The sequence below is a fragment of the Abramis brama genome (assembly GCF_963993115.1).
Source record: "Abramis brama genome assembly, chromosome: 21".
Lineage (NCBI taxonomy): Eukaryota > Metazoa > Chordata > Actinopteri > Cypriniformes > Leuciscidae > Abramis > Abramis brama.
Window position 1 is genome coordinate 13757646 of NC_139983.1, and position 17438 is coordinate 13775083.

The window sequence follows — 17438 nt, forward strand, 5'->3', positions numbered from 1 at the left end:
TAAAATTATTAGTTTTTTTATTGTTATTATTTGAATGACTCGTTTCAATCAGTTTAGAGTTTATCTCATTCTTTTGTTGATTGAATTATCTAGGATCTGCATCATGTCCATTTTACTGACCACCACAATCTAGTGTCCAACAGTGCTGTGAATATACCTTGGAATGTTTAATATCTATAACATTAGATACAGTAGTTGTGCCCATGTAACTTTGGAGAAGCTGACAGATATTCACCACCAAAGTGATTTTTTCATGTACTGCAGGATATTGTTACACAATCCAGACAACAGGGGACACTTAGTTTTAGAGAGGGCATAAAACACTAACAACTGCAGTAAATCATTATACCAATGTGTTTGCCACAATGAAAAACATCACTAGTGATATCCCACTTTGCCTGTGAGTTTACATGATTGGCTAGACTGTTCGGTCAAAAAAAAAACCCAACACTAATGCTGTGTAACCTGTTTGTGTGCTTGGCACTGTAATACAGCAAAATCCTGGTCTGAGATAATAATCAAACAAAAACTGATCTTAACAACACTAACAATAAAAATGTCAATAGTTTCCCAAAGATCCTTTTCCAGAACGAATGTTGCTCTACTGAACGCAGCAGTTTTGACCGTTGGCATCCTTGAAGCGCAGGCGCATCTTGGGTTTGTATTTTTCAAGGTACATAAGTTGTTTGGCATTAAAAGCCCCACGCCTTTTCCTAAAAGAAAAATGATCATCCACATCACAAAAAGACCAACAAAATCATATCCTACAGAAAAAGAATAGAAACTTTGTTTGTGACTCACTGACGAATAAACTCGACGGCATCTTCGTACATCATCCCGCATTCGATTAAGGCTATGGCCACCAAGACAGGAGCTCTGAACACACAAAAAATGCTGTGTCATTTAAAACTATTTGAAATAAGTCACAAGTCAGGTCACTAACTGATCTAGATAAAAGATCACATCACAGCACAAAATGTTCCAAAAGAACGTGTTACTGCACATTTGGTCCAAGATAACTAAAAAAATTACAGTGTAATAGATCAGTGAGCAACATTTCATATCTGTGAATGTGATTTACATTTGTCCTGATAATACGTACCGTCCCAATCCAGCAACACAATGTACTGCAATGCAACAGCCTGGTTCGTCCTTGAATTTACATTTGAGAAGGTTCAACCAGTCATCAACAATTTGGTCAGGGGGCGAACAACCATCATCAAAAGGCCAATCCTAAAGAAAAACGCATTTCAATTTAAGTGCAATCATAAAGTGGAGAGAAGTAAATAAAACATATGCAATAATCACTAAATTCTGTCAGAAACTTTAGGGGTTAATAGCAATAGCAAATCTCACCAAAACTTCAATGCCTTCTTTTTCCACTGGTGCCTTGTCATAAGTTGCATCACAAACCCGGACGAGCGTCTGCACTCCAAAGCTCTTCAGTTCCTAACAGACAGAGACAATTAAAAGAAATATTCAGCTTTGCCACTCATGTTAATACTGCTATTCCTGTTAACCTCAACCATCTAGCGACTTACCTCTGTAAACTTGGTCAGTTGTGAATTGGTGGGATTGTGAGTGATGAGAAACCTCATGCATTCGTAAGTGATCTCAACAGGAGCAGGGCGATTCATTTTGACACTCGAATGAAGTTTTAATAGTACTTGACGGGGGGAGGGAAAGAACCCAACAACTTCCGAATCTTCAACAGGGGTAGAAGTAATGATTTCAAAATATCTAAGCACTTTGACTTTTAGGCAAATCTCTGAGTGTTCTAAAAAAGGGGAACAGGAGAAGGAAACCACTTTCACGCTCCCACGGTTTTAAAATAAATACTAAAGAAGGGGACGATCCTTCTGATTCGCAATTTATAATTACCCCATTCAGGAGAGGAGAGATGATCAGTTGGCACTAGAGAGAGGGAAAAACGATTCGCTCTCTAGTACCTGGATTGGCTCGAACCAATTCATACACTTCAACTTTGGACAAAAAAAAGGATGCTCCCCGAAAGTGCAGAATGTAAGACGGGCAGTCAGGTAGTATAATCTTCATATGGCAGGCCCTCTGTTCACTTGTCCACAATGACCAGGTGCTGTGCCTGGCAGAAGTCTCCACTCACACTGACAAACGCCATAAATGTGCAGCCTGGAATAAAAGAAATGACAGTGACCGATAAATAACCAGGGCAGTGAATCCTAAACCATCACAACCAGCAAGTGCAGTCAATCAAAACATGTCACCATTAACACCAAATGGTTACTGGATGTAGCCTACAGCTGAAGAGAGACCTCATTCCACTGCAGTTGATATTGACTAAAGCCATTCGATGGATTATAAACTCTCATAATAAAAGCATACAGGCCTTGCACCACATCCATTGCAAGGAGGTGGTATTTATGGAAAATGTTTAGCAATCGGTGTAATTATTATCTCCTATCAGGCACTTACTTTCAATAAGTGAACAGAAAACAAGTTGAGAACTCAGCATTCTATCTCCACCATTCGTGACTGTCTCTACTTTGCACCTAGAAAAGATAATCAACATAAAACAAGCACTAAACAAGACTTTTCTTCATTCCAGGATGAGCTCCAACAAGTCAGGAACGGAAAAAGGAAAACAGCTAGTGCTTGTCTATTTGTGTTAGTACAGATTTATGTTATAAAAGCTTATCTTTTATAACATTTAACAGAGACAAAACATTTGAGATTGCATTCAAATATTAATACGCCATCAGATGAATCTTAAAACGGTACATATAAAGGAGCAAAAATGCTGAAGCCAATCTACACATTCAAATCTCACTCACCGCATCCACTGGCCAAGTCTATTTTTGACCATTATCTCATTCTTACAAGAGATAGTTTACACAAAAATGGAAAACTCTGTCACTGACCAACCTTCTTCCAAACCCATATAATTTTCTTTCTGCTGTGGAAAACAAAGGGAGATGTTATGCAGAATGATAGACTCAGTCATATTGCATGTTTTCCCCTACACAATGAAAGTGAATGGTGACTGAGGATGTCGTTCTGTCTAACACCCTCCTTTGTGTTGTGTTCCACAGAAGAAATAAAATCATACTTTGGATTGGAATGACATGAGGGACAGTAAATTACAAACACAAACAAAATGCAATTTTGGTTGAACTATCCCTTTAAGACGAAGAAATATGTGTGCATGGAACACAATGGGTTTCCACATTTGCTGACCACACATGTTGTTGAAGACAAATTAAACAACCATTTAATTCAAAATAAGATCATTATTTTGTTAATCTCTACAAGAACAACACCAAGCCCTTGACATCCACTGCATCATTGTGTGAATATGATACTAGGCTATGGTTTCATAAAAGCAGAAGTCGTTGACATCAATGAACAGCCTAGTTTACTAAATAATTAATACATATTTATACAATAAGAAACATAATATAAATACATTACAATGGTAAACATTCTTCAAAAAATAACCAAATGTTTTTTTTACGAGATTAGTTCGGTCTTGTTCTGCTAGCATATGTGTTTTAGCTGCTAAATGCGTATATGTTAATACATATCCGCACAAGTTAATAATTAATCATTCATCTAGATGTATTATAAATAACAGGAAAATATAAATACGATATCATATAGATACTTACAGAGAGATGACGGTATATATGAATACCGTGACAAAAAGAAAGCGGATTGAGAGACGCTGCTAGCTCTCCTCTACCGTAGAGCTCCCGTAACCAGGCGACAATTCCGGTCAGCACAGATGACCGCTGATTGGCTGGCCGCAGTCACGTGGGCAATAAACCCACACCTTTACACTCTAATGTTACATTTTTATCCGCAAACGGGTCTCGACCAATCATGTTGATTTTTCTCATGACGACATGCCCTGTATATTTTAATGGTTGTTAGTTATAATTGTTTGTTAATATTTGTATTATTATCAGTATTATCAGTATTAACAATATTATATTTTATTATCAAACATAAAAGCGTTAGGTAAAATGATATACTTTCCATTTTATTATATCATATTTAACATATAACCTTTCAATAAAATATAACAATTAAATAAACATGAATTAATACAGAAGAATGTTTTTTATTCAATAAATTAGGTTAACAGTGCACAGGTCTTCATAATGTAAAAAATAATAATAACCATATTATCTATCTAATGGTCACATAGGCTATATCATTCAATTAAACATCTAGTCGAAACATTGGAGATGCAATATTTACGTTGAGAAAAATCTGCCCATAGCTTGGAAGTTGCACAGATTTTTAAAGATGAGGTTATGTCACCATCTCCTGGTGTGAAAGAGTTATAGCATGAATTCATTTTATTTTTTCTATTCACAGCCCAACTGATAACATTATATCCCTGCAGTCTGATTTGTAGTATAAATATATTAATTATTAAAATGGTCTTTGTGAAAAATGTAATGTATGTTTTCCTGTATTTTATAATGTTTGTTGTTTGCTGGGTGTGGCAGTGATGACACATGACAAGGCAGCGAGGCTTGTTGCAAATACGGACACTATTATAGGCCTACTCACATTACAGTCCCGTCTGTAAGATAATATCTAATGAATAATAGCATGATGCACAAGCACCACCCACAGTCCAGCAACACCACACCCTCCAGGTGAAGCTGCTTCATCATGACCACAGGTGTCTCGTCTGTGAACAACACACTTTACGTGCAGGTATGGCGGCAAGTCCCGAGATCAGGTTGGACAGGATTGTTCAGAGATTTTAGTTTTACCTTTTCCTCATTTGTTTTGCTGTTCCTGTTTCAATGCATATCCGTTTTGCTGTAAAACACGGTAAGTTCTTCTTTTATGCATTATTACTGAGTAATAACCAACAAAGATTGGTCTTATCAACATTGTAAGAAGCTGTATGAAATACACAAACTTACTTAAGCTTATATGTGACCCTGGAACCAGTCACAAGTCGCTCGGGTATATTTGTGGCAATAGCCAACAATACATTGTATGGGTAAAAATTATAGATTTTTCTTTTATGCCAAAAATCATTAGGATATTAAGTAGAGATCATGTTCCATGAAGATATTTAGTACATTTCCTACTGTAAATATGTGAAAAATATATATTTTTTGTAGTGGATGCAGAAAAATCGTGAACATAAATGACAAGGCGTTTTTATCGATGTTTAGATTTTTTTGCACTCTCAGATTCCAGATATTCAAATAGTTGTATCTCGGCCAAATGTTGTCCTATCCTAACAAACCATACATCAATGGAAAGCTTATTTATTCAATTTAAAAAAAAGAAGAAAACAAGACCATTGAAGGATGAAGAAAATGAAGGATCATGTGACACTGAAGACTGAAGAAATGATGCTGAAAATTCAGCTTTGCCATCACAGGAATAAATTACATTTTAAAATATATTACAATAGAAAACAGTTGTTATAAATTATTAACTTGCATTAAATAGTAATAATGTTTCACAATATTACTGTTTTTACAGTATTTTTAATCAAATAAATGCAGCCTTGGTGAGCATAAAAGTCTTCTTATATTATATATAAATATATTATTTGAGTTACTGTTGCTTGTCTCATTTAGTCTGGCCATTCTCCTCTGATCTCTGGCATCAGCAAGGCATTTTCGCCCACAGAACTGCCGATCACTGGATATTTTCTTTTTTCTGACCATTCTCTGTAAACCCTAGAGATGGTTGTGAGTGAAAATATTCTGAAATATTCTTCTTTCTTCTGCATTCTGATGCTCAGATTGTCTTGACCATGTCTACTTGCCTAAATGCATTGAGTTGCTGTCATGTGATTGGCTGATTATATATTTGTGCTAACAAGCAGTTGAACAGGTGTACCTAAAGTGGCTGGTAAGTATATATATATATATATATATATATATATATATATATATATATATATATATATATATATACATACATACATACACACACACACACAAACACACACACACACACACACACACACACACATGTATATATATACATACAATTTATTACAAAAATGCTTAAAACACTTGGGAGCAGCTATGAGACATCAAAATCAAACCCAGGTGTGATCCAGCAGCGTGACAAATCCACATTTCTGCCAGCAAAATCAAAACAGCAATAATTTATAATGAGCAAGTGAAAACCTGTTTGGTAAAACATGTCAACTCGGGCTTGTTATATTGAAATGTGTCATCCTTGTGACAAAAAAACCCTTATTATATTAAAAAAAAAGTTACCTGTCATAACTTCCATTTAAAGTGCTTGGAACAGAATCAGTTTTTGCAAACTTTCTGATTAGAGTTTTAGAAACAATCTGGAGAATGTGTTATGTGTGACTAAATGCCTCTGGAGTTTAAATATTAATCGAAGACCAAATCTCCACTGGCTAATTAAAAAGATAATCAGCAACACAAAAAAATGACCAAAAAAAAAAAACCCATTAAGTTTTTGGTTAAATTTAGACCATACATTCATGACACCAGTTGTCAAGAGATTCATTGACCCAAACTAAAATGCCCTATATTATGCAAAAGTGTCTGTTATGATTAATCTGTGTTATATAACTGTGTTTATTGCAGGACAGTGTTTGTGATCAGGGATGAACTGGACAGGACTGGAGTCCCTTCTTAGCGGGGTCAATAAATATTCGACAGTTTTGGGTCGAGTGTGGCTGTCCGTGGTGTTTGTGTTCCGTGTACTGGTGTTTGTGGTGGCGGCTCAGCGTGTTTGGGGCGACGAGAACTTCGTGTGCAACACCAGGCAGCCCGGCTGCACCAACGTCTGCTACGACAGCACGTTCCCCATCTCTCACATCCGTCTGTGGGCCTTACAGCTCATCTTTGTCACATGTCCGTCGCTCTTGGTCGTAGCCCACGTCATATACAGAGAGGAAAAAGACCAGAAGTACATTGCCGTTCACCAGGGCAACCACTTATACGCCAACCCTGGAAAAAAACGCGGGGGTCTTTGGTGGACCTACCTGATTAGCTTGATCTTTAAAGCGGTGATTGATACTGCTTTTCTCTATATTCTTCATCACATCTATAAAGGATTTGACCTCCCCCGCATCACCAAGTGCTCGCTGGACCCTTGTCCCAATACGGTGGATTGTTTCATCTCACGCCCTACAGAGAAGAAAATCTTCACCTTCTTCATGGTGGCCTCCTCTGTTCTCTGCATCTTTATGTGTATCTGCGAAATGGTTTATCTCATTGGAAAGCGTATACTAAAATACTGTATAATGTCACAGTTACCACCACAACGATCTAAAAGACCGGATCCCACTCTCTCCAGCAGCCAAAACTTGGGTTCACAAAAATTAAAGGACACTAAAATAGACAAGTCTGCTCTTTAATGACAGCGGTATGTTGAAAAACCTTTACAACCTCATTGAGATTGGGATATAGATATATATATAGATATATATATTTGATGTATTTATAAAAATGTATGTATTTTTGTTAGAATTTAAAGGCACTTTAGAATGAACTTTAAAAGCACAATGCATCTAAAAGGGAAAAAAGCTGGGCGAGGTTAGCTTGACTCTAAATATTTCACTATCAGTGTCAGCTTCTATGCAAATATGGTATCGACCTGAAAATTTACATGCCTCCAGAAGTACCATGCATTTTAAAGTTTTGTGTACTTGTTCAGTGTACAATATCAATAAAATCTAATTTAGGTGCAAATGTTACCTTGGTTTCATTGGTTTTCTGAAATTGGCAGTGGACGTGAAAGGTTATTGTTATATTAACAGGATAGTTCGCCCAAAAATAAGATATCTGTCATCATTTACTCACCCTTATGTTTCGAAATTATGACTTTTTTTATTATTTATTAAATTCCGTGGAGTCGTGAAGGTCACTATTATTGTGTTTTTTGGCTTCTTTTTTTTTTTTTGGCCCGCTTTCATCAACAGCAGCTCTAATATGAACTACTCCTTTTGTGTTCCACAGAATCAAGAACGTCATACTTTGAGTAAATGAAGGCAGAATTACAGTTTTTGGTTTACTATTCCTTTAAAATGACTTACATTAAGGCCAAATATGTCACATCAAATTTCTTAACAGCATTTCAAACTCTCTGTATAATTCATCTGACGCTCTCTGGATCTTTTCTGTCCAAATTTCAGTCAGCCTACACTGCTTTTTGTACCTAGAATGCATTTAAAAATAAAATCTTTTAGCACACAGTGCCCAGTGCACTTTCATTTACATGTTACATAAGAAGCAACTCTTGATCTTTTGCCTTCAGCAACCAATGATTACATGCCTCCTACCTTTTCTATCTCACTCAGACTCACACACCACACACAAATGTATAACACTGCAGGGCAAAAAAAAAAAAAAAAAAATAGATTTAGTAGGTATTTATTTGAATATGTTTCAATGATAATGTGAGGGGGAAAAAACGCGATTCTTGCATCCTAAGCATTTTATCCGACTTGAAAAATTTCTAAGAATTGCATGTTGCTAACCTGCAGATAATCTTTCAATTTTCGATACATTGACCAGAAAGAATACAGCAAATGTCCTAATGTATGATTCACTCACTCTGTGCTGCTCCTCCTACACATGTTGCCCTGGCTTCGACTCAAATGCACACAGCAAACAATCCATCCCACACACACGCACACGCACACGCACACACACACACACACACACAAGCACACACACACTTTTAGAAATACCACCACGTACTTATACGTGTTCAGCTATACTGTATGGATGTATGTATGAATGTGTATATATATATATATATATATATATATATATATATATATATATATATATATATATATATACAGTGAGGAAAATAAGTATTTGAACACCCTGCTATTTTGCAAGTTCTCCCACTTGGAAATCATGGAGGGGTCTGAAATTGTCATCGTAGGTGCATGTCCACTGTGAGAGACATAGTCTAAAAAAAAAAAATCCAGAAATCACAATATATGATTTTTTAACTATTTATTTGTATGATACAGCTGCAAATAAGTATTTGAACACCTGTCTATCAGCTAGAATTCTGACCCTCAAAGACCTGTTAGTCTGCCATTAAAATGTCCACCTCCACTCCATTTATTATCCTAAATTAGATGCACCTGTTTGAGGTCGTTAGCTGCATAAAGACACCTGTCCACCCCATACAATCAGTAAGAATCCAACTACTAACATGGCCAAGACCAAAGAGCTGTCCAAAGACACTAGAGACAAAATTGTACACCTCCACAAGGCTGGAAAGGGCTACGGGGAAATTTGCAAGCAGCTTGGTGAAAAAAGGTCCACTGTTGGAGCAATCATTAGAAAATGGAAGAAGCTAAACATGACTGTCAATCTCCCTCGGACTGGGGCTCCATGCAAGATCTCACCTCGTGGGGTCTCAATGATCCTAAGAAAGGTGAGAAATCAGCCCAGAACTACACGGGAGGAGCTGGTCAATGACCTGAAAAGAGCTGGGACCACCGTTTCCAAGGTTACTGTTGGTAATACACTAAGACGTCATGGTTTGAAATCATGCATGGCACCGAAGGTTCACCTGCTTAAACCAGCACATGTCAAGGCCCGTCTTAAGTTTGCCAATGACCATTTGGATGATCCAGAGGAGTCATGGGAGAAAGTCATGTGGTCAGATGAGACCAGAATAGAACTTTTTGGTCATAATTCCACTAAACGTGTTTGGAGGAAGAAGAATGATGAGTACCATCCCAAGAACACCATCCCTACTGTGAAGCATGGGGGTGGTAGCATCATGCTTTGGTGGTGTTTTTCTGCACATGGTACAGGGCGACTGCACTGTATTAAGGAGAGGATGACCGGGGCCATGTATTGCGAGATTTGGGGGAACAACCTCCTTCCCTCAGTTAGAGCATTGAAGATGGGTCGAGGCTGGGTCTTCCAACATGACAATGACCCGGAGCACACAGCCAGGATAACCAAGGAGTGGCTCTGTAAGAAGCATATCAAGGTTCTGGCGTGGCCTAGCCAGTCTCCAGACCTAAACCCAATAGAGAATCTTTGGAGGGAGCTCAAACTCCGTGTTTCTCAGCGACAGCCCAGAAACCTGACTGATCTAGAGAAGATCTGTGTGGAGGAGTGGGCCAAAATCCCTCCTGCAGTGTGTGCAAACCTGGTGAAAAACTACAGGAAACGTTTGACCTCTGTAATTGCAAACAAAGGCTACTGTACCAAATATTAACATTGATTTTCTCAGGTGTTCAAATACTTATTTGCAGCTGTATCATACAAATAAATAGTTAAAAAATCATATATTGTGATTTCTGGATTTTTTTTTTTTTTGATTATGTCTCACAGTGGACATGCACCTACGATGACAATTTCAGACCCCTCCATGATTTCTAAGTGGGAGAACTTGCAAAATAGCAGGGTGTTCAAATACTTATTTTCCTCACTGTATATATATATATATATATATATACTTTCCAGACATTTTTAGCAAGGATGCATTAAATTAATCAAAAGTGACAGTACATTTTTATTTCAAATGAATGTTGTTCTTTTGAACTTTACATTCATCAAAAACTCTAATAAAATACATTTTAAAATATGTTAAAATATAAAACTTATTTTAAATAATAATTATGTAAAAATATTTCACAATATCTTTTTTACTATATTTTTAATCAAATAAATGCAGCTCCGGTGTGCATAAGACTAAGAGACTTCTTATGCTCACCAAAAAAAACATTATAAATATTACCGACCCCAAGCCTTTGAGTTGAAGTAAAAACATTTTATTATATATATCATATAAGCAATATAAAATTTGGTCCATTGACCATGGTGAAAGTACACTTTCTTTCCGAGAATGCTTCAGTTTACCCCCAAATCTTCAAAATGGATTCAAACAACATGAAGCAGCTTATACAAGTTTACAAGCAGCTTACACCAACTTTTCTGTTCTTGCCCATTTTGTTGTTGTGTAACTGTTGATTTCCCCTTTCCTGTATCCAATCATATAAAGATACAGGCAGAAATAGTAAGATTAAGAGTAAGTGAAAGTGACATGTGAAGGCCAACCCATATACTCGGAATTTGTCCTCTGCATTTAACCCATCCAAGTTAGTGAACACACACACATGCACACACTGCAAACCACCATTATGCTGTGGCGCCCAGGGAGCGATTAAGGGTTTGGTGCCTTGCTCAAAGGCACCTCAGTCGGTACTGAAATCGAACGAGCAACCTTTGGGCTACCAGTCGGACTCGTTAACGATTAGGCCACGACTGCCTCCAGAGTAGTATGAGTAGTTTGAAACCATGTTATTCCATATTCTGCCTAACTCTAACTTGACCTGAAAGAGAGAGTGGGAGACTATTTTTATTTTGCCTGACCTTGCTAAAAGATCTTAAAACCATTTCATGTCTTTCATAAGACCTATAATAGAGACATCACAGTGATGGGAATGCATGTCATGTCTGGCTACAGGATATTCGGTCAAAGCCAAAAGATTCAGGTTGGACCCAGATACAACAGTGACACTGTTGAATGCATAGTATGCATAACAGATGGAACAAAACAAGCATAATGTAGGTTACTGAGGAACAACGATGGGCGGCAGCAAAATCTAATGCACACGACCCACTTATGTATTATCTTGGCACACAATGCATTCAGTTTGGCCTCATTCACACTGAACTAATTAATTTAACTAAAAATAGCCCCTTTGGCCTCTACAAAACCACCAGAATTTCAGGCTCCTTCACTCTCATCCCAAATAATTCACATGAGAAATCATATATATATATAGGCCATGAGACAGATGGTGCAATGGAAAGAATGCTGGGGGGGGGGGGGGGGGGGGGGGGGGGGATAGAAGGCTATCCAACAGCATGCTAAGTAAACAGCTAAGAATGAAAAGAAATTAAGTGAAGAAATTAAGACTTAGATCCTTCACATTTCATTTATTGACAACCCAGGCAGAATGCATTTCCTTTGCAATGTGTTAAAAAGTGGAACAACTCTCCCTGCTGAATTTAAACTTTATAAACTGAGCTAAGTACACACATTTTACTGCATATTAAGCATTATTTGTGCTATAAACTGTGCTCCTTTATTGACAAGGTCAAAATGTCTACATCAGCCTATCTGCCCTTCAGGACTTTCACAGTCAGTTTTTTTTAAATGATCCCGGTAACATATAACATTAATTATTGTTATACAGAGCGCACAGCATATAATGTATCTATTATTGATGTAACATTAGTCTGCAATAGATTTGAAGCTCCTATGCTTGATCTCTGATAGTCACATTGCATCCACGATCACCTATTAATAGCCAAACCTATCAGATAACAAATACTTACTGGTCAACATAACATTGAAATCAATAACAACTCAATAAACCCATAAAGCTGTCCACCATGACACAAACTTTAAAACAGAAATGCAGCTTAAAAGAGAGACTTAAACTGTGCTTCAACAAAATTGCTATCAAGAACACATCCACATTTTATTGTGAATACTGGTAGATGTTGGCGTCACAACTTTGAAATAATATATACATTATTAAATAATGAGAAATAGAGGAAAACAAAAATGAAAATACCTGTTTATGATGTTAAGCATTAGAATTATTAAATGGGCTCTAATACAATAGGTTTGCCAGTGCAGTAATGAGAGTTAGGATACAGAATTCACCTCAGTGTGTGCCTCTGCCCCCTGTGTGTACTGTGAGGACACCTCTTCCAGCTCCTGTACAACAATAGCAGCCAACTCCCCACGCTGGCAGGAAATCTGCTGAGCTTGGTTGCCATAGAGCAGTTTGTCTGCATCTGATTGGCCGTCACTGAATAGCTCCTGCAGCACCCCCTGCTCTAGCTCCTCCCAGTAGTCCCACGCAGGCTTGGAAGAGTTTGGCTCGGGTTCAGAATCAGTCAGGTCTGAGTCCCAATCGCTATCTCCTCCTACTGCAGAGGCTATAACAAAGTCTGCCCTAGAACCGCTGTCCTCCGATTCAGAATCTTTTGAGTCACCGTATACTGAATGTCCCTCTGTCACCAGCAGGTGGCAGTCAGGAGCAGCCAGGTAAACAAAACTATCTGTCGAGAGGAAGTCACATTCATCAGGGTAAGGGCAAGGTTTGGCAAAGGAAGTAGGAGGCAATGGCTCCTCCAGTGCAGGTTTGGTCACCCTTTCCTGGGGTGGGGGCAGCACTGATACTGCCAGGTAGACAAAACTATCTGTGGCAACAAATGGATCAGTGTCGCTCTTGACTAATAAAGTTTCTTTAGCCTCATGTTTGGAAGGGGAAAGTGGTAAAGGTAAATCAGTCGATGTGTTCACAGTGTTATGAATCTCTTGGGTTAGAGATCCTTTGCCAACAGGTTTCAAGCGTGCTTGTATTTCTGTAGCTTTGTTTGTAATCTCTTTACAAAATGCTTGCCTTCCTAGCTCTACGCTATTAGCTCTCAGCCCAGAGGGATCTTTTTTGCTGAAAGTTGCAAATTTATTTGCTTTTGGAATTGAAGAGTATGCTCCAGTAATTCGGACATTGTCCTTACCCTCTTCCTCTTGAATAAGCGAAGTAATACTTCCAAGATCTGACATAGGTCTGTCATTATCAGAAGTGATGTCCTCTCTACTCGTTTGGCTGGGATTTGACATGTAGACACCACTTGAATCCGAGTCTAGAGTCAAGTGGGAATCTGGCGATTCACTATGGTCGTATTTGTTACCCATTTGGGCGTCAATGGTGGCAAGATCTAAACTGGTTGGGATCTTTGCATGAACAAGTTTATTGCCCCCTGGCTGAATAACAATAACATTACTTTTACCTTGACATGTTTGCAAATTGTACTGAAATATTGGTTCGTCATCATCTTGGCTTTCCACAACCTCTCGGTTCATTTTCTCAATCTCCAACATATCTTCAGCACCCAGTTCTGAGCTTGTCCCAGATGGAGCTTGTGAGCCACCAAATCCCGATGGAGGATGTAAAAGAGGCCAGCGCCTTAGAGAGCCAACATTTTGCAAATCTTCATTCCATGTCTCATCCCAAAGTGAATTAACCATCTCCAACACAGCCTCCCAGTTTTCTTCCACACATTCTGGAGGGGTATTTTCAATGCCTGGCTCAGCACTCTCCTGTATGAGAACCATTTTTCTCTCTTCTTCTAAAGCTTCCTCAATCACACTCTCATTTTTGGATGCTTCAGCTTTACGCTCCTCTTGTTCTCGCAAGATCTTCCATTCTTGAAATGAGCAATCCTTCAAATCTCTTGTCAATGAAGACTTGTCAAGATGTCCATCCACATTTCCCTGGTGCTCGGGGAACGGTGAAAGACGGGGAATGGTCTTTTTATCTGAGACACTCCGCAATAGCAGAGAGGGTAGTGGGGGAAGAATTGGGAGGTTGTGAACTGCACCACCTTGTCTTACAGTCCTTCTCCTTCCAATCAGTCGCCGGGGCCAGGTGGACTCCATTGGAGTGGGGGAGATGGCAGGTCTTTTTGATGTTTGGGAGCGCAGAAGGGGCGTTGTGTCAGTTTCAGGTTCTGGGGTGGCCGGCAGCAGTTCTCTTTCAGGTTCAATGTTCTGGGGTTTAAAAGTCAGAAACAGATTATCTTTTGCCATGCACCCATCATCCCTCATGCCTTGGCCAATCTCTAGTTTGTCTTGGTCTTCTTGGCCACACATTAGGGCACTGACTGATAACTCTGACAGAGGTGGTCTTGGTGAAGACGGTTGGATAGGTAAAGATTGCCTGTTGAACTGCTGATAGGGCAAGGGGGAGGGAGAGAAGAACACAGAAGGTGTATGCGTACCAGTGGAGAAAGGGGATCCAGAGAAGGGTGAAATTTGTGGGGAGGCGATGCTGTTTGGAAAGAAGGCAACTCCTGGGTTTAAGTAGGTCTTTTCCCCTGGGGAGAGTTCAAAAGTTTCTGGGAACTTTGGCGGAGACAGAACCTTCCAGGAGTGACGGCAGAGGTTGTCCTTCTTGCCACTTTCCTGGTGATGATGCCGCTTGTTCATGGATCCGCTTGGAGCCGAACTGCAGGATACGCTGGGGGATGCCGACCTCACAAACCCTCTTGGTGACTTGCTTAGTTCATCATTTGCTAATTTCAGAGAATCAAATATGAACCTCTCGTCCAGTTTTTTGCCACTGCTGATTAGCACAGAAGACCTTGTGTCAAACATGTCTCCACCTGCTCCCAGGGAACCATTACTGGAGAAGTCAGTTTCTCGGCCCCTTCTTGAACCCAGAGTGCTGTGTGCCGAACCGTGGTCGATCTGTTCATTGATGCACATTGTGTCATAAATGGAGCGTTGAGGTATGTACCCATCTTCATTATAGCCCTCCCTGTCATCAACTTTTTTTGAACAACAAGGGCTCTGCCGTAAGCAGCCTGGACGACTTAATGGCTTCCCCATTGTGTCACTTCTTGACGATGGCTTTCTACACAACCTCCAATACAATCCTCCAGAAGTCTATTGTATGATGCTGCCGGAGCATGTGTACCAAGTCGTCTTAGAAATTATTGGAGACAGACATTTTTCATTTAGTTAAAAAATGAAAATAAAAACTTACTAGTCTTCAGGTGATGGTAAGTGGTTAGTCAAGAAATGGCTTCAGTACCTCCACTGGAAATAAAAAATATAAAAAATAAAGCATACTTCCCTTAAATGTAGCTTGACAGCGACATAAAGTGGGAAGGAAGCAACTTTGTGAGACAGTACGCTTTACATATCCATGTAAAGAGTAGCTTTTCATTTATAAACTGACAAAAAAGCTGTATGTCTGTCTATCCCCTTGGTTTAGTCAGATATAAGCAGTTCTGTTCCAAATTTAGAGCTCCCAATCTCCTGAGGCAGCATCTTTACACTTCAAAAATGCAGTATTAGAGCAAAAACTCACTTCTTTTCCTCATTCAAATGTGACATAACACTTCTCCATGGTCTCTTTGCATTGCCTCTCTTCATGTTGTTAATCACTGACGTAACTGGCAATCATAGCATTGCAGGATGACAGATGGACAGTCCAAGTTCCTTGTGCGCCGGTGGTCCAGGTGTTAAAAGTGTCCAGGAATCCAGTCTGTATTCCAGCATTATCTTGCAGCTCTCAGAGTCTTGTCCTTCGTCACACAGAAACACAGTTGGTTTGATAAATAGCCTCTTATATCAACACCATCGGCAGCTCTCTCTTTCTCTCTCCCTCCTCTCACTTGCTGCCTCACTATCACTCTCTCAGCTCCCTCCCCTGAGTTTTGAGGCAGCTTCAGGGCTTTAGCACTTATCAAGAGCTTAGGACTTTTTTTGCCTCGCTCATTTCATTTCCTTTCAGTCACTTTTATCTCAATTTGGTTTGACCTCTAATAAGATGGCTTAGATTTTCATCAGACCTTATCTGCATTTGCCAGTATCCTTGTCTTATTTGTGTTAATAAAAACCTCATCTAAATGAAACATTTAGCACATTACACCAATAGCATGGGTTTTAAAAAAGCAAAGTTTGACAATGTTTTTGGATTTTTCAAATGGCAATTCAGTCATGCACTGCCAGATTGTCTGTCTTTGTTGTACTTCTCTCTCCCACACACTCTCCTCTCATTCTCGAACCCTCTTGAATCACACCTCATCTGCCCGGAGCACGCCCACACACTCTTTCTGAACAGGCAATATAAACGTGATCTGTCCCTGAGATGCATCTTTCTGTCCGTCATACCCAATTGTACATGTACGAACAATTGGTAGTGATCAGACAAACAGAACTTGCCCTTTTACAACTGAATATAGTTCAAATGCCTCACTTATATATTGTTCCCCTTACGTTAGCCTTAAATGCTTAAAGTCAGTGCAGGTTAAATTAAAGGTCTTGATGTGGGACGTTCTGGTTAACAATAATTCCATTACTGAAGGCTGATGCATGTATATAAGTGCTTTTCATGTGTTACACGATTTCAAAAGCAGCAGCACATTCAGAATCCAGTGTGAAGCACATGCAACAGCTCTTGTCTCTGTTACCATGGTAGCGAATGACAATTGGCTTTACATCGTAGGCTGGCGCTGCATCTATCTGTGCAAATATCAGCATAATCATGTGGCTAAACATTGCTTATTTGATTCCCATTTTTGCCATGTCAAGGTCCTGTCACTTGAACTAACAAAGCAGGACTGCCCTCTATTGACTGAGACACGACACTTTGACTCCATGAATGCATCGCACTCATTATTGTTGATTTAACATCTCTTCTAGAAGCGAGGCTAAAATATCTATTTCTTAAAGATCAACTGAGGTCAGAATTGGAGCTTTTAGTACATCTATTAGCTTCGAGGCCATCTGTACCAGTATGTCTGTGGTCTAGAGAAAATTAATTTTCAGCAGATAGACACATTCAAAATGGTTTTGTTTTGCATCTTGCACACATGGGAATATATAAATTTTTGTCCATTAAAATGCCCTCAGAA

At 39.0% G+C, this 17438-nt stretch overlaps 2 protein-coding genes across 6 annotated transcripts; one reads left to right on the forward strand and one right to left on the reverse strand.

The window, feature by feature from the left end:
- ptp4a2a (protein tyrosine phosphatase 4A2a) lies at window positions 1-3769 on the reverse strand. Of its 4 annotated transcripts, none has more exons than XM_084096740.1 (8): window positions 3645-3769; window positions 2452-2528; window positions 1882-2148; window positions 1542-1705; window positions 1357-1449; window positions 1103-1233; window positions 802-876; window positions 1-713 (listed from the first exon to the last, which is right to left on the reverse strand). In XM_084096740.1, exons 4-8 carry the CDS (start codon window positions 1635-1637, stop codon window positions 602-604), a joined length of 507 nt encoding a protein of 168 aa, XP_083952866.1. In that variant the 5' UTR covers window positions 1638-1705; window positions 1882-2148; window positions 2452-2528; window positions 3645-3769; the 3' UTR covers window positions 1-601. The 4 variants fall into 4 exon arrangements, with proteins under 4 accessions (XP_083952866.1, XP_083952864.1, XP_083952863.1 ...); XM_084096738.1 differs by having other exon boundaries at window positions 1542-1777; window positions 3645-3755; XM_084096737.1 differs by having other exon boundaries at window positions 1542-2148; window positions 3645-3755.
- Window positions 3770-4681: 912 nt separating this feature from the next.
- On the forward strand, window positions 4682-8270 carry gjb9a (gap junction protein beta 9a). 2 transcript variants are annotated; one of them, XM_084097885.1, is made up of 2 exons: window positions 4682-4707; window positions 6596-8270. In XM_084097885.1, exon 2 carries the CDS (start codon window positions 6611-6613, stop codon window positions 7364-7366), a length of 756 nt encoding a protein of 251 aa, XP_083954011.1. In that variant the 5' UTR covers window positions 4682-4707; window positions 6596-6610; the 3' UTR covers window positions 7367-8270. The 2 variants fall into 2 exon arrangements, with proteins under 2 accessions (XP_083954011.1, XP_083954010.1); XM_084097884.1 differs by lacking the exon at window positions 4682-4707 and adding an exon at window positions 4714-4827 and having other exon boundaries at window positions 6591-8270.
- Window positions 8271-17438: the final 9168 nt, after the last annotated feature.